This window comes from Aquila chrysaetos, chromosome 13 (genome assembly GCF_900496995.4).
Source record: "Aquila chrysaetos chrysaetos chromosome 13, bAquChr1.4, whole genome shotgun sequence".
NCBI classification, from domain to species: domain Eukaryota; kingdom Metazoa; phylum Chordata; class Aves; order Accipitriformes; family Accipitridae; genus Aquila; species Aquila chrysaetos.
Window position 1 is genome coordinate 28156576 of NC_044016.1, and position 23423 is coordinate 28179998.

Here is a 23423-nt window from a genome sequence, read left to right on the forward strand (position 1 = left end):
TTGTTGCATCTCTTCGTCTTAGAAGCTTTTTATCAAGTACATTTGAGTCCCCCTTAAATCTGAGAGCCTTAAGAGGAGGTAGAAAGCTTTTTTTTTTTTTTGGTGCCAAAGCAGGGTGTTAAATTCTTGAATGCAAATTTAAAGCATTATGATAACATAAGGAAGTATGAAACAATTCAATGGATGCAATTTTAAATTAGATTTGACAACAGGATATACTTTATCTGATCCCATAGTTTATGTAGCTTGGGTGACCTCTCTTCCATACCTCTTTTTGTCACCCTGCAGGACTCTCCCAGGCCAACGTCATCTGGGGACTTGTGTGTTGAAGATGAATTTGCCTTTCTCTAATTCTTAAGCTTTCTGGTAGTTTGCAATTTGGTTTCTTTCTTGCCCTTGGTTTATGTAAGAAAGTCCATCTAAATCTATAATGAAATTGCATTCCTTAAACGTTATAGAAATAGTGTGATCAAAGAGTAAAAAGTAGAGAAAGGGAGGAGTGTTTCAGAAGTTATGGTTTTAACCATTTGGCAATTTAGTGCACATAAGCTATCATGGTCTTCCTTCTAACTTAATGTTATTAACACTTACTAAAAAGTGTAGTTCTTTTATAGATGCATGAGGCTGATTGGTGACCCCTTTGTCCACCTAAAAGTTGTCACCTTTTTTCCAAGACTAAGGGAAACTTAATAGATGTTGCAAAGAGCAAAAATTATTTTTTTTTTTATTGAGTAAAAGCAGAGGTGACCTAAAGATGGTACAAATAGCCCTAGAAATCCTGATGTTCAAATAAGATAGTTGATTTCATTTTCTCCATCCTGCAGTTATGTTCTGTGCTGATTGTCCCGTAATTCTTCATCTGATGCAGGCACTCGCATATGCAGGGAGGACTTCTGCCTGCCCACAGGGCACTTTGAAACCCTTAGACCTTGCAGGACTTTCTATTTTCTTTGCTCTTTAAACAGTGACTAAGCATGTAGACGCGGACTCCGAAACCAGAGTTTTGACTCACAGAGAGTATAAATTTAATCTGGCCTCACTGGAGATAATGAGTGTTCACTGAAAGTTATGCCCACCATCTGGGGCTGAATCAAGCTGTAACCACTGGCACTGGGACAATTGTGTAAGGACTTTAAGTTTGTGTACATGGTGGTGGATGTGTAGGTGGCATTACTCGTGGTCTTCAGAGGCCCAGTTGTACTTCCGTTGAATTTAGCTGAGGCTTTTTCTCTGCTGTGGTGATAGGGAAGATTTAGCCCATTTAGCAACAAGCTTAAATTCCCCATTTAACTTTTTGGTGAAAGCTCTGGGTTTTTTTCAGTATGTGTGTGTAACATAATGTGTACTTAGTCCAGTTTCTAGAATGAAACCTGTCATTATCACTATGATCTTATTTAAAGAAAAAAATCTATAGAGGTTTCTTAGGAGCTTTCAAGTACAAGTGAACTGTCAAGAATAGGAAACAAAGGTAGCTAACCATGAAAATGGGTTATTTTGGGTGTAACAGCTTAAAAAATTGCAAGAGGGAAAACCCAGACACCCTCTTCATGCAACTCTCGCTAGAACACTTTGCAATCTCACTTTAAACTCTCACATTGCCCACATTTTGTGAATGCCTGAACAGAATTTTCAAGAGCGAGTGGTCCATATTTACTGCACAGCTACCAAAGTATGTTTTCATACTGGTTTGCGGTTCAAATGTCCATTTATATGTATCACTGACCATCTTTCATTATGAAATGTTGTGTATTAATATTGCCTTTAAAATTATTGGCAAATCTGTTTTCTCATGATAATCAGTCACTTCGAAAGCTCAAGCTACAACATCTAATATATAATTCAGTTTAGTGGAGGCAATTATGTTGATTGCAAAATCCATCAGAATACAGTGGCTCTAAAAATAAGAGTGTATGTGGCAGTCCATATTTAGCAAATTGAGGTTATTAATCAGACCCTGTACCTTGCGTATCATTCATCTGTATGTTAAGCATTTTTCAGCGCCCTTGTCAGGGAGCGGCAAGAGAGGGCAGCTCTGCAAGGGAAGGTAAGCAAGAACTGAGGGTGGCAACAGTGGAGGCAGGAGCAATGGCCTCACCAACAAAGTCTCAAGTAACCAGGAAGGTCCAAGGTCAAGTCAGGAAGCCAGGGCAGCATTGGTAAGTTACAGGGCTGCTTAGATGCGTATCTACAACGTAGTTCAAGCCAGGGCCAGGGGAAGTAGCTGGGCTTAAGCACAGGTGCTGGGCGCAGGGGGCCTCAGTGGAGACCCTGGATGGGCTGCCCAGGGCAATTACATCTCCTTGGTGTACTGAGGGCCCGGACCAGGACCTTTGGGGTGTAGAGAAATAGAGAGACAAACAGAGGAGCTTTTAGTTGGAGACCCTTACTGCAGATTGTACTTCTGTATGAAGCTGTATGAAGCAGTGTAAAAACACTGACAGCTCATAGAAACCATGGGATTAGAAAAGCAGACACTGTCATCCTCTGAAATGCTGAGGGCTGATGACTCTGCTTTGGGAGGGAACCTGACTGACATCCTCCCCAGATGCTCAAGGTCAGGCTACTGGACACATGCAGTTAATTCACACATGTTTTGGTGCAGAAAAGGAGTGGTACCTGCGAAAGATGGGAGTATCCGCTATTTCAGATCTCATTGCTCTAAAAGTCAAAAGAACAAAACCTCATTTCTCTGTGTCTTCAAATGTTCTGGCTGAAAATGAGAGCGATTTTCACATTCTTCTTGCTTTCTAACATGTTAGCGAATTTTGTTATGGACAAGCCAAAGAATATGATAACAAGAGTGTGAACTGATGAACTCAAATTCCTGAGCTGCTGCCAGCTTCTTGTGTGACTACAAGTAGCTCTTAAATAGATCCTCAAACATGCACATCTATTGTTGGGATGTAATTGTTATTGATGATATTGTTGGATGTAATTGTTAGCACGTAGCAATGGCAGTAAATTGAGTCAAAGAGTAGGAATGTTCTTTAGGACTATTTTCTTCTACACTAGTGGATATGTCAAATTTCCCAAATAACTAAATCTTTCTTGGGTATATTCTGCCTTATCCATACTGGCACATAGAAACATTTCTGACATAAAGTATCTAAGCCCCAGGTTTTATAATCTTTAGGCTCCTGAAGGGGAGGGGATCTGTATATTCCAGAGAAAAAAGGTCTGAGGGATGAACATGATTTTTTGAGTCTTGGCTAAGATATGCTTATAATGAAAAACAAATGTTCTCATGTAGACTACTTGCTATGGAGTTGGAGCAAAACAGGTCATTAAACAAAGCCTGCAGGGAAAATCCTGCAGTACAGTCACATAGTGAAGACAAGAGTTTTCTTAGACACCGTATTAGATTAATAGTGTGGCAAGCTAATTTCTTTCTCCTGCTCCTGGTGACCTGGTGGTTGTTTTGCCAGTCCTGAGAGCTCTGTGATTGGAAGATGCTTTTTTGTTAAAACCTATCCTGACAGAAAGATGGACAGCCAGCCACCTCTGCAACAACAATTTTTGTTGAAGGTAGCGGGAGATGCTAATCCTAAAATATACCCAAAATGGGACTCAAGGAAGTGCTAAGCTAACTAAAGGTGCCTATACAAGGACCATGAGAATGTGGTTTGCAGGGGTTTAATCAAGTGCAGAGAACAGAGTTTGTTTTGTTTCTGTTCAGATGGTATTAGACTTGTTGGACCAGACAAAATTTGATCCCTGGAATTCTCAGAACTGTCTACAAATTTCTATTAAATATGCATTTTATTTCTAATATTTTCAAGGGGTTCAGGAATTTTTTTTTCATGTTCAATGAAATAACCGATGTTGAAGGAAAAGAGAGGAAAATACTTCCCTGTAAATGGAGCTAAATGACAAAGACTGTTTCTCTCCTCAGTATTCCCTTACCACTGTACTGACTGTGGATGCAACCTAGGTACAAAGGGTCCAGAATTCATCCCCTCATCTTTTTGTGACATTTCAGCATGCATGCCAATGCATTAGTGTAAGTGTATACTAATATTAAAATGCATGGAAACTGAGGCTATAGAAACTGTTCATCTGCTATACTTGGTGTGTGACGTGGATTTGTGTCTGTATTTGTAGATTCTGTAGACACAGAAATTGCTTTGGAACCACAGGGGATATGGGAGTGCAGGCAGTAGAGAAAGAGACCATGGCTTCTTATGGGAGTGGAAAGTGAAAAAGTATGAAAGAATATAGACCAGATAACACACACAAAATGAAGGGGGAAAAAAGACAAAACCTGCATTAAAATATAACTTCATTTTACATCAAGTAACACCTGTAACTGCAGCTGGAGTTATTAGAAGTGCTTGTCATTAGTTCCACTGAAATAGCATCCACTGGAATGGGTTTGCATGCATTTGCATGTGACTTGTCAGAAATAAATGTTTTCATGGAATTGTAAAATATAATCAGTTTGACTATCTTAAAAATCAAAGCTATATGTAAGATGAGCACTTCCTTCTTCCTAGTGATTGCAAGAGTTAGGCTCCTATGTGAAGTTGTTCCTCTTTACTTGTAGTGGACAAGCTGGCAGTCAGGAAGCAAGAACATTCCTAACCACAAGCAGTAACTATGGGCTCTTTTTGCTGATTGTAGAGACCACAGATAAGTTAAGGTTTTCTTACCTGCACTGATCAAAAGATTCTTCCATCTCACACGAGAAGGTGCTCTGAAGTAATGAAGTGGGTAAATATTGCACAATAAGGAATTGTGCTGCACTCATCGTCTTACTGGTGGGGGAAGCTGTACGATATTCAGAGTTGATGTGAAGTATTTGTTGCTACATGAAGTCTATTGGAAACGTACTTCATTCAGGGGTAATGGAGTGCATAAAGAATTCAGGATCAAGCAACATGATGTAAACCATTGTGCTGTTTATGTAGTCTTAAGTTTCATTTTCATCCCTTTCAGTATTTAGCTGTCAGTATTCCATTTTATTAGCTAGGATTCTGCTCTGTCTGAATGAGGTGGAGACAGAATAACTCTGCTGAAGGATTTTGGATCCAGAAAATAAATGAAAGAATTTTTTTTTTCTCATTATATCTAACACATAATACACTTTTTTCATTTTTTGGTCTCCTATTTTCTGTTTTAAATATTGGTTATAGCAGACTAATCTGTATGAGACTTGAATTTTATCTAGAATTAATTTTTAGCTAAAATCTTCTTAAGCTGAAATTTTGTGATTTCTAAGTATAAAGTAAAAATAAATAAAACCTTGTATACATGTTCTTACAAACTTATTTGACTAATACAGTAGCAGTTCCTAATAAAATTCTTATGCAGTATGAGTTAAACACACAGTTTAAAAAATGTTTTTGCCATTTTTTCTTTAATGTGCTAGTTCCCTGGCCATTGAACAACCTCACCCTGAGTATCTCATGCATTTTGTATATGATGTCTGTTGCATAAAGTGGATTTTATAATTATTTAATGAATCTCTGTATCTGACCCATCTTTTTAGTTACAATACTGGTAGCATTGATCCTGTATTTAAAGCTTTTTAGCATAGAGGGCGAAATCAAAACCAAAAAAAGCTAGCAGTAAAATAGAGATGAAGATTTCTGGTCTGCTGTGTTTGTGAGATAGTGGCAATTTGTGTTATTTTATTCTGTTCCAGCCGTTTACCTCTGCAAGCGGACAATGCAAAACAAAGCAAGGCTAGAGCTAGCAGACTATGAAGCTGTAAGTACCTGGGGAAAAGTAACTATCTCTGCTGGGCCTAATGAGCATGCAAAATAATGTTAAGCATGAGAACTATAGGCGTTATTTGTGAAAATTTATTAGTTATCCACTTTTGCCAGCATGTGGGACTGACAGCGCTCAGTAGTCATGAATGCTGTTTCAGAGACTGTAGTGAAGGCTAGCTGGGCAAAAATTGAGATTTTGGTCCACCTGTAATCTTACTCCACTCTGATCATCATGCCAGGATCAGAAATAACTGGTCACAAATCCCAGATAGACCACGAGTGTTTGAAAGCAATTGTACTCTACACCATGTAAGGTTTGAATGAAGGATTTCTGGTAGCATTTTCAAAAGCAGTTGGTAGCTGTAGAAATATAAATCTCATTCTTTAAAGTGATGCTGGTGCTTGAGCCCTTGTCCTATGAGTTAGATGAGAGGCAAAGAGGGTCGGACTAGAGGCACTTCCCACTCCCTGAAAGTTGTGCTGTGCCCCAAGCAAGGTAAGATAATTGGGGCCAGGAAGAGCCGGAAAAAGAGGGAGTTTGATTAGCTGATGAGGATGGCACGCTAAGGAGAGAGATGTCTTGAATTCCATCCCTATCCCCCCAAAAGCTCCTGAATTTTTCATGAAAATGTCAACATAAAATTCATGAACAGCCCCGGCTCTGCGCTGAAAGCTGTCCAGCTGTGCTACTGTGACATGATAGCAGGATAGTCAGCCAGGCCTCTCAACATGCCAAATACTCCAGCCGCAGCACCATGCTGACACACTTTATTGCTTCTTCTGGCACAAGCTTGCTTTTCAGTGTACTGCACTGTAGGGTATGCATAATTTTATACTTACATGCCTTAGAAAATTCACCTCCAGTATACAATCCACAAAAGCCTTTACTGGTATTGACAAGATCTCTAGAAAGTCTCCTCTTCAATCTCTGCAGTCTTTATTTTCAATAAGTGTATCACAGAGGTGCATTTGCAATGCATAGAAATACAGTTAAAGCAATGCTTTTTGTTAGGAAGTTTACAGACAATTTTTCACTTAGTCTCAGTAAAAGCAGTGCATGAAGGTAACTGGGGTCTTTTTGGAGGAAGATAAGAACCTCAGCCTTCTTCATGTTAAGACTGTATACTGCTGCCATTTAAGCTGGCAGGGGAGAGGTTGGAAAAGCTCTGTTACAGACAGTGAAGCTGTTCCAGCATCACTGGAGGAAAGGATTCTGCTAAGATTTTGTAAATCTTCTTCCTGTTATTATTAGTAGGCTGTAGGATATATACATTTCCTGTACAGTAGTGAAGATCTATAGTCTGCATTTTTTTTAAATGAGGATAGCTGTGGAGGTCTTGGAAGATTCCTATACTACCAAAATATTGATAGCTTCTTATTGTTGTATTTCAAATAAACTGATAGGCAGCCAACATTGTTCAATGCAAACCATTTGTATAGATGACTGGTGGGAATTGTCGTGTGGATCATCCAGTATGGAAAGTATGGATGTTATCTTTCAGTGTTGGTACTTTCAAAACAAGAATGCTTCTTTGTATTATTACAAAATTAGTCAGCCAGCACCTACTATATGAAAATGCTTCAGAAATCCCGTGTTCTGCTGAAGGTTGCATGCACCCGTGTCATCAGAGTTTCAAAATTAAAATAGTCGGGGCATTCAAAAGTAGATAGATCTAGTATTCCATCTTCTTTGGTGTCAAGCAAAGACTTTATATCAGATAAGTAAGGTATATTTAACTGGCACAGTTATCATGACTTGTATTGCACCTGGGGGGGCGAGGGGAGGAGGGAAAGATAAGCTAAAAGCTATTAAATAGTAAATAACTTACAACCTAACCCACTAAAATTGTGATGTATTTTCAGGAGAGTTTGGCCAGGCTACAGCGAGCATTTGCTCGGAAATGGGAGTTTATTTTTATGCAAGCTGAAGCACAAGCAAAGTAAGTTCCTTCTAAGGCGAGATTTGGTTTTCAATGCTTTTTGAAGGGAGAAGGGGAGGGCAAAGTGATGGGACACTTCTTATGTAGAAAATTACTGTCATTAAGACCTTTTCTTTTAAACATCCTATAACATTGACAGAGTCGACAAGAAGAGAGACAAGATAGAGAGGAAGATTCTTGACAGCCAGGAGCGAGCATTCTGGGACGTACACCGGCCGGTGGTGAGTGCCGGTGGGGCCGCTCTGCCTGTGAGCGGGGCCACTGATAAATGGCAGCCTCTGTGGAGCATCGGGGTAGCCTGGGAACAAGTAGAAGGGCTGTAGGGCCGGGGCTGGGGCCTGCCTCCCTTTTTTGCAGGATCTATAGTTTATATCATTCTACTGTTGAAGACTGCAGATGTGTGTACACTCAGTTTGGGGTTTTCAGTGAATAGATTTGTTGTGTCTGATTTCTTGAATCAGAAGATACCTGTCTTTGACTATTACCATCACAAAGGTTTCCCAAGGTATGAGTCACACAGTCAAAATTATCAGCATAGCTAAAAATACTTTTAAATAAATCTGACTTTTTTTTTTTTTAATCTGCTTTTTTATTCACTAAGCCCTTCAACTTCACTCTGGTCATATTTCCAAGCTATTTTTAATGTACATAAAGGTTAGACATTGTTGGCTTTGAGCTGTGGGAGTCATACACTGTCTAAACAAGATTTCTCTCAGTTCCTTGTCAAAGTCCATCTGAAACAAAATTAAAAAAAAAGGGGGTCTTACATAACCAACTACTTTTGAGAGCTAAAATTTTGAGAAAGAATGTCAAATGTCACAAGACTTCCAATTAAACTGAGAGAACTCAGTAATCACACTTTTTTGCTTTACTACAGAATTATATCTGTTTCCCTTACCTAGAGTTAAGCTTTCATTTTCTGTATACAGAGTTTGGTATCATTACTAAATATGGACTATATCTTCCACTGTGACACTAGCAAAAGATACTTAACTAAAACTAATTGTTCTGGGGAAGTAAAGTTAGGTGATGATACCTGTAGAAGAGGTGAATACAGTGAGAAAGTTTGAAACAAAAAATAATAAAATTGGACATGGTCAGCTTGCATTTGTGACTGTGGAATTCAAAGAGCGGTAGAAAAAATGGACTTTTAGGTTGGATTTGGAAGATCAGGTAGAAAAAATCGTTTGAAGTGAAAGATTCAAACCACAGCCATTAGATACAAGAAGACTGGGACATTATTGTCTAGTCACTGGCATAAAACAAGGAAGGAGAACAGGAAACAATCTTCCATCTGATGTTGGGAAGCTACATATAGAATAGACACAGAAAGTGTCTATGGACCTGAGAACTTTGAAGGTGCAGTCAGCTTTTATATTAGCTGCAGAAATTGATCTAAGGGTTTTGAATCTCGGAATGAGGTGCTATTTCCAGGTTTGGCAGAGAAGACGAATTGTTGAACTTTCAAGTTAAGATATAGGCAGACAATAAGGAGAGAATTAGAGGGGCCAGGACAAAAGGAAATTGAATCTGATTAAGAGCTTTAGCTGAACTGTGGATAAACCTGCCTGGTCTAGCAGATGTTTTTAATTTGGCTGTAGATATAGCTAGGAAATATCAGAGGCAAAAGACTGGCTTACAGTCAGCAATGTAGGCTCCTGACTTTAGGAGGTATAAATAGAAGAATGGAGAGGTTCATACTTTGACTAACCAGCTCCTCTCACTACTTAGTGAAATATTCATTTTGAAAACATTGTTATGAATTTACTGTCACAGTAAAAACCAGAAGGTTCTATTAAAAAGAATAAAAAATAAAAGAGGAACAGACTGAAAAGAGGAAGGTGATGCTAGAAATAATACAGTTTCTAATGGCTTTTCAAGCCCCCCAAAAGCCACCAGAAAACTCACAGAAATGTTGCTGCAACTCTGGACAGCTAATTTTGGAAAATTAGGTAATGTTTGCATAAGAACCTGGGGTTAATGCTTATTTTTATTTACAGTTTTTCATCTTTTGATCAAAATTCAGAGGCTAGGGGCAGTGGCAATGTTGTTCAAAATCCACCCCAATTTGATTTGTTTTTACTGAAAATGAATTTTGAGAACCAAATATTTCATTATTTGCTTTTTTTGCTTAGGTGAGTAAATAAGTATTTTTCAGGGTTTTTTTGCAGGTGTCCTGGTCCCTAGTTGCTTTATTTCTTACCTACCTGGCTACAGTCCTGGTACAGAACCTTTACATCTGGAATATAATCTATGAATATTACATCTCCATTTTATTTCAAAAAAGAGATACTTCAAGGTGATGAGAGGGATAGCAGAGGAAAGCAGGCCATCAGTCCAAAAGGACAGTGCAGCAGTGCGCTGCAGGAATGGGAGACATGAACAAAGAACAGCTATATGACAGTGAAACCAAGGGAGTGTAGCTGCAGAAAAAGAGCATGATTTGGGTATCAGAAATGTCACTGTGACTGATAAGTTTAAAATAAAGGAAAAGAACGAAGGTTTGATGTGTAAAGAGCATTTGCCTCAAAAAACACCTTTATTTCATAGGTCTCAAGTCAAAGTCAATCCTGCAGCTGGTTACAGAAGCCCTAGAAGATTTATGCCATAGTCTGAGGGACAGACAGATGCTTGAAAGTCATCATGGCTATTACTTTTGATCAGCTGGCTGGCTAGTGCCCACAACTTTTTCCTAGGTTTTCAGACTGAGATGATGCTTGGAGATGAACTGGAAAAGGTGGATTTGGAGAGGAGTTTTTTCAAATAGTCACCTGTTCTTCAATTTTCTTTTGAGAGAGAGCTAAGAGAACAGTTTTGATGTCTTACTGATCAGTTTCTATTCCAATATTTATTTAATTGCAGTTTCACTATGTATTTAATTTTTTATTTTGGTGTGCATTTTAGTGTAATGTGGAGTGTAATCTCAGTCATTTCTGTAAATTCCAGTTGCTGCTTTATGTAGAAAGATTGTAGCTTGCAGCTAGAAAGGGCGTGACTGAGCTTCAACCGTAGGTACTGCAGCCTGCAGAGACTTTCCTGAATAACTTTTAATCTTACTAGTTCAGATACCAATCATAGTAAAACCATGGAAATGTGTGTCAGGGAGACCTGTATAAAATCTCTCCAGATCCTGAGCAGCAGACCTAGGATAAAGTCCATGCTATTATTTCTAAGGTATAGCCAGTACCTAACATAGGTCTGAGATTAATATTATTCACATATAGTGACGCATTTCTCTGTTTGATGGCACAGTAAAACATATCTTTAAAGCCTTCCTTTTCTTTCCACCTGCCTAAAAAGTACATAATTTTCATGATTTTGAAATTTCTATCAATAACAGACTGTGGAACTGAGTGAAAATTGGTTAGGAGGATTAGGGCATTAGTCAAAAAGCAGTAACAAATCAAGCTAAATCGGGGAAGTCAGTTCCCTCCAGGCAAAAGAAATTAGAAAGCTGCTCTTGTTTGAAAAGAAATGCCATGCTCCTGATTAAAGTCCTCATAAAAGAACTCATAGCTTCCTGAATTATTATCTCTGTTTAAAACCCATAATCTTACACTTGTTAAAAAGGGACAAACAGGTACTAAAACAGTAAATCCCCTGAAACATTCTCAAACCCGCATAAAATACAGTAGGAGCAGAGTAGCTACACCTTGCTGTAAAATTAACTCTTTTGGGTAGCAAGCAAGGACAGCTGATGTCTTGCTGCTACAAACAATTCACTTTTCTTCCTGAGTTACACGTTAAGGTAATTTAAAAGAAATGCATAATAAGGGCCTGTTGGATACTTGTTGAGATTCACATTAATTCAGAAGATAATGGGGGAAGTACCCTTTTCTCCTGAAAGTCGTCTGTATGCTTCTTAACTATAATAAGTTGAAAAAAACTTATTTTCTCCAATGCTTCTGACCTTTGTCATCAGTCAGATTATTGGTTGTATTGCAGTCATATTTAACGGGTCTGTGTGCAGTTGTTTTTAAAACAAAGATGGGAAATACTCAACAGCTTTCTAAAATGTGCTAGAAAACTACACTGGTGTGTGTCCTTCTCCAGAGTTTAAACTCTGGCTATGGTTTAGTTATACTGTGATTTAATAAAGCATGAGCATGAGTCAAGGTGTGATCCAGTTCTTCCATTCTGCCATTCGTAGCTTGGTTAAACCCGATCCACAGGACTTCTGCTCCCATCGCTACCACTGGATTGTTGAATGATGGTGATCATTTTGCTTCTCTGTGAAAAAACTGAATAGCAAATATTGATAAGGGTTAGACTCAATGATCTTAAAGGTCTTTTCAAACCTAAATGATTCTATGATTCTATGAAAAGCAAAACCAATATTTGTGTGATTTAATACAGTAAGACAAAGTATCCAGGGTGGGTATGACTGGTAAGGACAGCAGCAACATTAAGGGCAAGTGTGGGTTTAAGATAATTCACTGATGATGTAAAATTCAGAAATATGTCTGATTTCTGGATTTGGGGGTTTCATGCCATTGTTTCCTAGTAGCAAACTAGGAAAACAGTAATCTTTAAATTTTTTAAACCTTGTCACACATCCAACTCTGTTTGCTTCTCTCTCTATTTAGTTGTTTTATGAGATTCTACCTACATTAATCTCAATTTATCTTTATATTTTAAAATTGCATTTTCTGTGGTCTGAACATGACCCTCAGCATCTGGGCAAGCAGGTAATATTACCGACAGTCTAGGGTCATGCAGCAGATACTTGCAGTTATTTGTTCTGGGTTTTCTCTTCTCGTCTCTTCTCGTCTCTTCTCATCTCTTCTCTTCTTTTCTCGTCTCTTCTCTTCTTTTCTTTCATTGCTTTTGTTTTTAATTACTTTTCCATCCTGTCCTTCAAGATCAGCCTCAAAGACTCGGCAAAAGACTGAATTTAACTTGGCTAAGGTGGTGCAATCCTTCATTTCACACTTCGCGTGCTACAAATCCCAGACTTTTCTGGGCCAGTCACTTGTTTAGCTAAAGAACAGTTCTGTCTGCTTTATCATAATATTTTCAGAAAGTTTTTAAACATCTCCAGGAAACAAATGTGAATCATGCCATCTAACTTCTCTAGTGATGTATCCACATAGAATTTTCACGTCCTCTTTTGCACCTGTTTCACCATATATCCTTACAAGAGAGTTACCTCTCCAGCAGACAGGGAATGCAGCCAAAGCAGCAATTGTCAGTCTCAGATAATTACGCTTCTGGTAATGAAACAAAGCCTTATACAATGTTTTATTTTCAGAAAATGGTTATAATGTTTATGATCCGTACTTACATCTGTTCGAGGCAGATATTTATAAACCTTACAGCTAGCCTGCTAACTAAGACCTTTACAGAAGAATTTGTATTCACATTATTTAGCATTGTTATTTAGTCTGGTACTTGAGTAAGGGTGAGACAGATGGGAAAAAAGTGCAACAAACTGAAAGTGCTCAAGTTAAAACTGAGGATTATGAAGAGGTCACTAGTTGTGAAATAGCTAACTGGTGAGATGGTGGAAGGACACAGAGATGATGTTATGGTTTTTAGTAAGACCCAGTTCTGGTAGCAACTAGGAAAATAAGCTGAGGTGGTAAGGATAAGGAATTTTTTCAATAAGTGCAATGTTTATACATTGATTTTTGTTTCTGTGGGAATTAAAGTTGCTGCTTTAATGCAAAGCATTCTGTCAAGGATCTTCTTATAAGTCAAAAGGCAGATAATCAATTTCTAAGTGTTACCTATATTTGCCATCAACATTTTCAGAGATGTGTGGTCAGACTTTCCTGTTGTCATTTCTTTTCAAGTGAATAACCTAAATTCTTCTGTATGGAATCCATAAAACAGCAGTTTCATGCCTTTTGGGGTGACAAAAATTGAGAAAGCAATAATGACTCTGAGTATTTAGCATAGGAGCAACAAACCAGACAAAGTTAACAGGTTTCCTTATGCAACAGTGTTGCAAATACTGGAATCTTCACATACACAAAAATCACAATACTACAGCCTTAATTAAAATTAATACTATTGAAGAACCTCTTCAATAAATACAGTAGATCTAGTTTCTGTACAATAATTTCTGGTTCTGAAACCCAGTCACTACAAACCTAAAATAGTCTATGGTAAATTAAGAGTAATTAGAAATTTGAAAAGAATTAAGCATATAGTTTCCATGCAGTAGTATATTCTTTAGTACAGCTTCTAGTTTAGTTTTGTATGACTTGTCTCAAAAATTAAATTTCAACATCCTTTTCACATGCATTTTGCATATTATGTGTTTCTCTGACACAAAGACCACTAAAAGAATTTTTTTTTTAAGACATTATGATAAAATCCTGTTCTCTTAAGGTAAAAGCCCAGCTTTGTACTAGATCTGTCCTTAAACAAGCAAGTATGAACATGAGAACATGAGAATCCCTGTCACAGTTCAAGATGTTCTATCTCCTATGGATTAATTTTACGGTTTAATTTATTAGTACTATATTTCTTGAAAATCTCTGTATCTCTTTTTCTCCTGTTTGAAGTAGGTCCTTGGTCTCCACAGCCACTGGAATTCCTTGTGTGTCTGATACTACTCAGGGAAAAGATCTGAACTCTAGTTTGAGAAGACTAATAGGTATAAATGGGAAACTGGTCCAGCATAGGTTCCTTTTTTTAGAAAGATGCTGAAAATCTTTGAAATTTTAAGTGATCCTAAGTTCCACACTCAGTGAGACTTTCCATCTCATGGTTTGAAAACCATCTGATTTTTACCATACTGCAAACATAATTAAAGCTTGATCAAACTAATTGATCATATGTCTCTCCTTCATCTGATGGTCTTTGAACCTCATTTGTCTTGTCCAAACAAGAGAAACAAATCTTAGTTTTACCCATTAATTGCACTCCTTGCCATGTTTTGATTAAGTCCACTGCAGAACAACAGTGGAACTACTGCTATTTTGATAGTAGTCAGTGATCTTCAAATAAATCCATGAATAAAGCATGTATTGATTTTACTGATTGACCCAAATGACAAGTTTTCTGTCCTTTACATGGGGCTATCTACAATGGGTTTAATTTATGCTTAAATGCTTATGCCTTTCTCTGCAGTTTATCAAGAATTCATTATTTCTGCATCAATATATTTCTAGAGATGGCACAATCAGGTTTATTGCTCATTAATTTCAATTTAATAAATAAGCCTGGATCTTTATATTATTTATCTCTGTTCTTTAATGAGTCAAAAGTGGAATTAGCTAACAGGGACATGTATTGAGCATTTAAATTCATTCTATGCTGCCTGCATAATTCTCTACTAAAACCTTCAACAGAACACTTAATCCTAACAAAGCTTTTATTAATTCTTACGAATTAAGACAATCCCTTCCTTTGAAGGAAGCAGTTCAATAAGATTTGACACTGAACATTCTGTGGCCTGAAATACCAGTTCAATGTATGAATAAGAAAAAATGAAAAGCTGTATTTACTTAATTAAAAACCAATAGGTTGTACATAATTCTTAGCTGATGTAGAGAGGTTTTAGCAGTTAAACTGTGTATGACTAATTTGTTTCCATAATACTGCTTGACTGTAGTTCTCTATATTCAGGGATATTTGCAGCATATTGTCAGATGTATCACAAGTTTTTAAAATAGATTCATATTAAGGAATATAACCAAATTTGAGGATATTCTATGCAAGTCCAGTTCCAAGTTGTATTCGCTTATTCCAGCATCACACTGAATCCATACATTGTACTCACCATATATTGTGTTCCATAAAGATAGTATTTAGTAGCATAACACATCTCTTTTAAGATACATAATGAAAAGGCTGTAGGAATTGGGGAAAATATCTAATGCTTTATTAGAACAGGCAGGTTTTAATAATTTTTTCCCTGAATATCTGCCAACTTTATGAGGCATCTGGGGAATGAATTCTGAAAGATGCTGCTACAGAATTTATACTTGAGAACAATCCTGGGATTTGCTTCCTAATCATTAAATATGATTTATAGGTGTTAATTGGAAGGAATAGCTGTACTTCCCAGATGAGCTAATTTCTAACAGAAGAAAGAGTCCATAGGAAAAACTAGAAAAATTGTGAGCTAGTTTTAGAGAAGTTTGGGCTGGAGTTCTAGGGAGGTGAAAACTTGATAGAAGCTGTACACAAAGTCATCATCAAACTTACATGCTGCTTAGAATTTATATATAAAGTTATCATGGCCATAATGGACTGTAATCCTAATATTTCTTTCTGTTTGCTTCTTATTAGAATGATAATGCAAGTGGGACCTCTGTAAAAGCACTGTAGCTTAACAGCAGGTACCAGAAGTCCAGTCATAGTGCTTGTGTGTCAGTGACACACCTGAATCAAAAAGGCATGTTTCCAAAGAGATAGTTATGCTAAAAGTAGTTGTGCAGAAGCTGGGAACATGATACTATTTAAAAAAAAAAAAAAAAAAAAAAAAAAAGGTGTGTATGACACACTCTTGGAAATCCAAGTAGAGAGAAGAAAAGTTGGTGCTGGTCCCTTCTATTACATGATAGTGTCTTGATACTTTTGTAAATCTTACAGTGCCACTACATATACAGCAAGAAAAAAACTACCTGGTATCATCAATTTCAACTGTGGAACAAAGACCGTATTCATTCTGTAGCTAGACCCTGCAGTGGGGTTTGTAATTATTAGGTTATGGTACATTTGTGATATATGGGCATAAGTTGCAAAATTCAAAAAAGTCCATCACTTGTATCCTGATAATTAAACTCACCATAATATTTTTCCTCTTTCTTCAGACATCTGCTAATTTACTGGGACCTTGTGACTAGCAATGTTGTCAAGTCCCAATGCTTACACACTTGATTTCTCAGAGTTATTTTCAAAGAACTGCTGAACCAAATGGAAATTGTAATTAAGCCATAGACTTTTGGAGAGGCTAATAAAGTTCACAAGAGCGTTTCAGATTAGGTACACCTAGTTGATCATAAATGAAACCCATGATTAAGTGCTTCAGTTGTAAGTAACAATATTTTTTTCCAACGAAAAGGAAGTGGTTCCTGTAGCCCAGTCCCTGTAACCACTGGTTTGGCTTTACTGCCTTGGGTGGTGTGACAGAGGGCAGTGAGATCCCCCCTAGCAGCAGCATCAATACACATTCCTACACAGTTGCAGGTTCTGGCAACTATGGCTACTGGGTTTATTTTTTCATCACTTAGTTGAGGTTGATTGATCTAATAGTTATAAAGTGAGCTACATTTTAAACAGCTTTTAGGTCCATCAGATAACCACCAGAACAGTCTTCTGAAATTTGTAAAGGGTTGGAAATGTACAGCCCTCCTTTGACTGGACCTTAAGATAACAGCTGGTTTTCCAAATCCTGTTAAAAGGGCTGACCACTTGTACTCAGCACATTTGAAATGTTTCTCTGAGACTTCCTATTGCACCAGCAAAGTCATTAATAGTGCAGCGCTTCCACTGCAAAACCTTTTTACTCATTGACCCTGAAGTGTGTAAAATGAGGTAAAAACCTAAAATATCCGACTAATCTATACCTAAACCTCAACTTTTCCTTATAAGCCTTAGCGGGTTCTGCACACTCCAGTAACTTTCATCTCTGGGAAATGAAAAATTGGTGCATTGCAGGAGAATATAACCTGTGTTTTTCTTTGTGAGAACCTCGGTTTTAGCCATTACTGACAACTTACTCAATATAGGACTTTAATGTCTCCTTTCATGCTAGACTTTGAATGAGAAAAAATAAACTTTCCCACATAACCAGAGTCAAACTGGGTATTCCTCCAGCTAATAACTCCTTTGGTTGGTTTGTTTTTTTTTTTCATCTGAGTACCGCTGGAATTTTTTTCTTTGCCTCATTTCTTTTTTATAATCTTTCTTGCCCTTATTCTCCCCTTGATTTTTTAACTATGCACAGTTCAGCTAGCTACACAAGTAAACTGGAATATAAAAACTACAAATAAAAATGAACTTAGGTATTCTGCTTATCATTCACTGTCTAATTAGCTTCCTTTCCCTACTTTAGGAGTAATATGAATAGTGACTGTTGAGGGTTAGAAGACTCCTTTCCTAGAAAAGTGACAGAAATAGCAACAATGACAGAAATAGCAGAATAGATTGTTGCAGAAGGCAACACTAACATTTGACACCCAGGAAATTTCAGATTTTAAGCTTACTATATTTGTGATAGTCTGCTGTTACAAATAATGTAAAAGACAGCTTTCAATCTCTGCCTTGTCTTTGTGTATCTGACTTTATCTTTTCCAACTGGAAGCGACGATCTGTCATGTTTGTATCCATGTCCATGATTTAAATTTATAGTGTTTAAATTTTGAAAGCCTGGAGATCTTGAAATTTAATATTTTGTAATTAAACTTAACAAGTTAGCCCATGCTTGCAAAACAAATAAAAAGATCTATTTCATAGTGTATTGACACTGAAATGCAATGAAACTGTGTAAGGGATGTGAATCAATCTGCCTAAATATTTACTGCTTTAATGCACCCTGAATTTATGGGTGTGCATATTGAAACAAGGTAATTATTTTAAATAACACCTATGCGTTTTTAGCTAAAGAGGCTGTGAAATTACATTTCCTTAAATCATTGCAAGGTTTGTTTCTGTGGGTTGAGTACACACCACAGGCTGCCAGAGGGCAGAGGCAGCAGTAAGGATGCAAATACCAGTGTTGTCTTTCCGTTCTGCTTTTGTGTGGAGGGGAAGGCAGAGTGATGAATTTCACAGTGCTGTGAATACTTCATTGGAGTGTTCTGTAAGGTGGATTATTTGAATTTCAATCCCTGCAGCTTGTGAAGATCATAAGCTGTACCACAGAAATGTAGGCTGAGAGGGACCTCTGGAGGTCCTCTGGTCCAACCTCCTGCTCAAAGCAGTGCTAACTTCTAAGTTGAATAAGTTGCCCAGGCCCTTGGTTTGAAAATCACCAAAGATGGAGATTGCACAGCCTCTCTGAAGCAACTTATTCCCTTTTCTTATGAAGAAAATTTCTTCAGAGCTAGCTGGAATTTTCTTTACTGCAATTTCTGACTATTGCCTCCTGTCCTTTCATGGTACACCTCTGGAGCAGGTCTAGCTCCGCAAGCCCCCTTTAGGCAGCAGAGGACAACAGTTAGCTCTTCCCTTTTGCAAGACGAAAAAAGTCTGTTCCTTCACTGGACTTTTCCATTTTGAATATACTTCTTGTGTTGTTTGTGGGGCCCAAAGCTAGTCTTGGTATTCCAGCGGTATCCTCACGATGCCGAGTAGAAAGAAATAATCGCTTCCTTTGCCTGTCTGGCTATGCTATTGCTAATGCAGCTGGGTATGTGGTTTGTCTGCATTGCTGCAAGGATATACTGCTGACTCATGTTCAGCTTCTCCCTCAGATCATTTTCTACAGAGCAGTGATACAGACAGACAGTTCCCAGCCTATTGAAATGCATGAGCTTATCCCCTCCCACATAAATGGGTGTATTTGTCTCAGATACAAGAAAACTTCTGGTTAGTCTGGCTTAAGTAGATTCACAGTTAATTTACCATATTCTTTAAGAAAGAAAAAACCATCAAAACTTAAACTGATGTCATTATAAACATTAATTTACTGTCTGTTGAGGATTTCACACTTAAGAGAAGTACAAGTGCATCACAGCAAACAGATTTTTACACAAAAAGGTGTTGACAGTAATTGATTTTGGCTATGTGGCCAGGCAATAAAAAGGGCCCTTGGAGTGTGCAACTTTGTACAGCAAACAGACTATAAATATTAGGTATTCTGCACTATTTGGATGGAAATGTACCATGGCTAAAGGATCCCATTTGATGTAAACAACAAATTCTTCCAAAGAGTTGCTACAGGTGTCAGAAAATTAATTCACTGTTAGCACTATTACAAGGGCTTAATTAATTAACTCACTGTTGCCACAGTTTTCAGGGAAAGATCATGAATATCAAGTGGATTTTTTTTAACTAAACATTCTCTCAGGTGGTTGTTGTTTTCAAATGTTGGCTGTAGCCAGATCCAAGCATGTAAATTCTTGGATCTGGAGTTCTTGGACCTTCTCTCCTTGCAGAGGCAGCTTCCTCCTTCCACTGTGTTTCTTGGCAGAATCCTATTATGCAGCCTCCTAGACAGCATCAATAGAAAGTTGTGCTGCTTGGAATTCATACTAATGTGATTATCCAATAAGTGAAGCAGAGATTTAAAAATCTTCTATATGTGGTTTTTTATATTATTTATCTGCATCCATTTAGCTCAGCAGTGAATTTATCATGACTGGACTGACATGTTCTTTGCTGTAAATTAGTACAATGGCATTTGTACTTTGAGATAAGGGCATGCTAACAAATGGATGAAAAGAAACTAAGTTTCCTTTGAATACATAACAGTTTTTCAGTCAGCTATTTAAAAACAGATGAGGGCCAAATTCTACCCTGGTTATGATCTTGCTGTATGACAATTTCAACAAGGTCACAAGACTTTCCTCTGGGTGGGGGGGGAGGACGACTGTTTTCATACAGAATATTAGTCCTGAAAGAAATAAGCATTCTATTTACACATATAGAAGAAGTTTCAAGTCTTCCAGGAAATCTGTTTGAAAACTATTTACAGTATTAGTATGCAAATTATATACTACACACTAAATGGGAATCTTGCAGCAGAGCACTCTGACAGGCATCTCACTATTTGAACTATGGTAGTCCAGTTAAAGAAGCAACACAAAAAGAAAACACAGCTGGATGTAATTGTATCCAAACAGATAGTTATTATGTTAATGGGGGCATATGAATAAAATGAAATGTTGTCCAGCAAAGGTTTTCCCACAAAGACTCTGTGTTATTTCAGCAAGATGTTCAAATAAGGCAAGCTTTTGTGTTTGTTTTAATTGAAAAGATGTGTGAAATTTATTCCTAAAAATTGACAGATTGAGTGTGGCAGCACCAGAGAAACAATAAATCCCATCTCATATCAAGTATCATTTTAATAAATACTCTTCAGTTGAGAAGAAAACATGAATTTTGACCCTGATTATATTAGGTACTTTCAGTGATATAATTTAAATCAAATTATGAGAGCAGCATTGTATAGCGGTAGTGATATCTGCCTTAAACTCCTATTGTTACCCCAGGCTGTCAGAGTAGTGATACGCCCTTTTGCTGCCTTCCCTTTTGCACTGAAGCTTCCTGACGCTTGCCTGCCTCTACCTTCCTGCTGCTTCGCTTCAGTCCCACCTCGTCCGGTTTCTGCCCTCACAGCCTCTCGGGAGTGCCCCTGCTGAAGTATGCCACGGCAGCTTTACTTCAGCGCGAGAGGTTTGAAACAGCCAGCTGTCAGTAAGAATCCACTAGACGCTGTAGAAGGTCAATACTGGCCTGGGTCTCTTTCCAACCAGCAAAAAGCTTCGCCCTTGTTTCATTCCTAAAAACCGCCCACAATTTGTTGTTGTGTCCCTTGCATCAATCTGCACGGCTCTGGCATGTAAATTACCTGGGCAAGGTGCTAGATCTGTTCATACCAATTTACTGCCAGTGGAGTTGAGATCTTAGAAAATAAGAGGCTTCAGATGAGGTTTATGCCCCCTTTTTTTTTTTTCTCTCTCCCCCTCCCCCCCCCCTCCATTTTTAGGACATGCTTTTAACAAACCATAACTCAAAACTAAACAAATAACAGTTTGTCCCTTATGTAAGTGTGCCTGCTATTCAAATGGTTGCGTTCAAGGGCTGTAGATATTGTTAAAAGCCCATGTCTTCTTCACTGCCAGCTGCTGCCATAATCCTAAAGTAGATACATTGTTTTCTTTTTAACTTTATATCTTAGTATACTGCCCTGTGAAATTGCTTTCTGCCTTTAAATTGACCAACATGCAAAATTTGTATTTTTCAACCTGTCGTTGTCTTTGCAAATCACAAGTTATTCTGAGTTAAAAAAGCTACCATTTTTGTTCACAGGCACAAAGTGTACCTTCCCAAATCTAGCTCAATACGTATGTCAGATGCAGTCTTGAGAATATTATCTAAGTGCCTATTTTTATTCTTAGTGATGAGGAACTGTTTATACTGCAAATGTAATACGATCATACACACATTAATTTATTACTTTAAAATAAAAACTTATTTATTAATTTAAAAATCATGCTGGATAAAAAAATCAGTCTGTTATTTAAAATATTTTCCAGAAGCAAAGTACCATTGGCCTATTTGATGAAATGTATTTGTTTCTTGGCTCTGCCTATATAAGAAATGTTTAAAATTTTTGTCTGTGAATATTTACAGCCACATCAAGCATTTTACATTATGATAAGAAGACAAAGCTTATATTATCAGTGTGATAATAAGCCCAGCTTGGTTGTCTGGCAAGTAAATTCTGCATCTAGCTACTCCCATTAAAAAAACCCCACCCTACTTTAAACAAATATCTGCTCCCACTAGAGAGCAGATTTTGTACCTCCCACTCTCGGTGGCAAATGTGAGTCAATCAGTAGGTAAAACTCACCTCAGAGCATAACACTTATTATTAGTTGTTTCCAGCAATGGGTAAAGAACAGATTTCTGCACAGAGTTCATACTTAGAGGGAATCGTCAAAGGAAGATGAATTAGGAGAAACTAGAGGACACGTGTCCTTCTGGATGCTACAGAGTTGTGAGAATGAGTCTTTGAAGGCCAAATCAGGTGTGTTGAGAGTCATTCTGTTTAGACTGCCAGTCCTCTGGTTAGGCTGCTGATGCCTGGTTTTGGTTTTGGGTTTTTTTTTTTTTATTTTATTTTCTGAAAAACCAAATCCCATTTTGGAAATTTTTTTTCATCTTTTTTAAAAAAAGATCATCTTTAAAAAAGGTGACGCAAATCCAGATGCTCCTGAGGGGAGCCTGGGGTTCACAGCTGAGGTGGGTATTGTGCAATTCTATTTATTTTGTCTCATTAGGTCAACCATGCTTCTTAGAGCTAGAATGCACATTGTATGGCTTCCTTGGCAAAACCAAAGCAGAAATATATGATTTATTTCTGTTATTTTGAGAATTTGTTTTATTTCAAACTCACGATGTCATGAGCTCTAAGCATGTGGTCTTCAGTGTCTCACTCCAAAATTCCCAAGTACTGCCAATAGCAATTTAATTTGAATTAGTACCTGTCTGTGCTGCAAGTGTGTCTTATAATATGCATTTGGATATTTTCTGCTCCTCTGTACATTGCTTTCAGTACTTTCAGCATAAAGATATAGAGTAAAACTTGTCCTAAAAACCATCATAGGGTCCAGCAAACAAGGCTGAATAGCAAAAGATTCTCTCTTACAATAAGCCAGACAAAATGGCAATTGAGATGCTTCCTTAGACTATATGTTATTTAGGTTTTAGGGACTATTGCATAAGGACATCAAGTTATTATATGCCTCTGGTTATTTATTTTCTTAGCCTTACAAACTGAAGAGGAGTATCTCAGTGAAAATAGTATGGAGTTCCTTTGCAGTTTTTATCTTTGTGCTTTCCTTTCTTTTTCTTTTAATAGCCTGGATGCGTAAACACTACTGAAGTGGATATAAAAAAATCTTCAAGAATGAGAAATCCACATAAAACAAGAAAGGTAAATACTGTTATTATATCAAAAGCAGGAGGTGGAGGTAATTTATGGCATGAAGTTCCATAGTTTCTTAAAACAATTTTGTCTTACAGCTGCAAAGAACAAATACATGAATCTTTGTTATTATTTCATAAGCTCTTAAATGAATTAGTATTGACAAATTTGCTAATACTAAGTAAACGTTATCACATAAGAAAGGCTTTGGAGAAA

At 37.4% G+C, this 23423-nt stretch overlaps 1 protein-coding gene across 10 annotated transcripts in view; it reads left to right on the forward strand.

Moving 5' to 3' along the window:
* RGS7 (regulator of G protein signaling 7) overlaps positions 1-23423 on the forward strand; it is a 263514-nt gene that overhangs the window by 194943 nt on the left and 45148 nt on the right. For all 10 annotated transcript variants that reach the window (XM_030034927.2, XM_030034922.2, XM_041128388.1 and 7 more), the window contains exons 6-9: positions 5645-5709; positions 7578-7654; positions 7794-7875; positions 23142-23216. In XM_030034927.2, coding sequence (XP_029890787.1) covers positions 5645-5709; positions 7578-7654; positions 7794-7875; positions 23142-23216 — 299 coding nt within the window. The remainder of the gene's footprint in view (positions 1-5644; positions 5710-7577; positions 7655-7793; positions 7876-23141; positions 23217-23423) is intronic.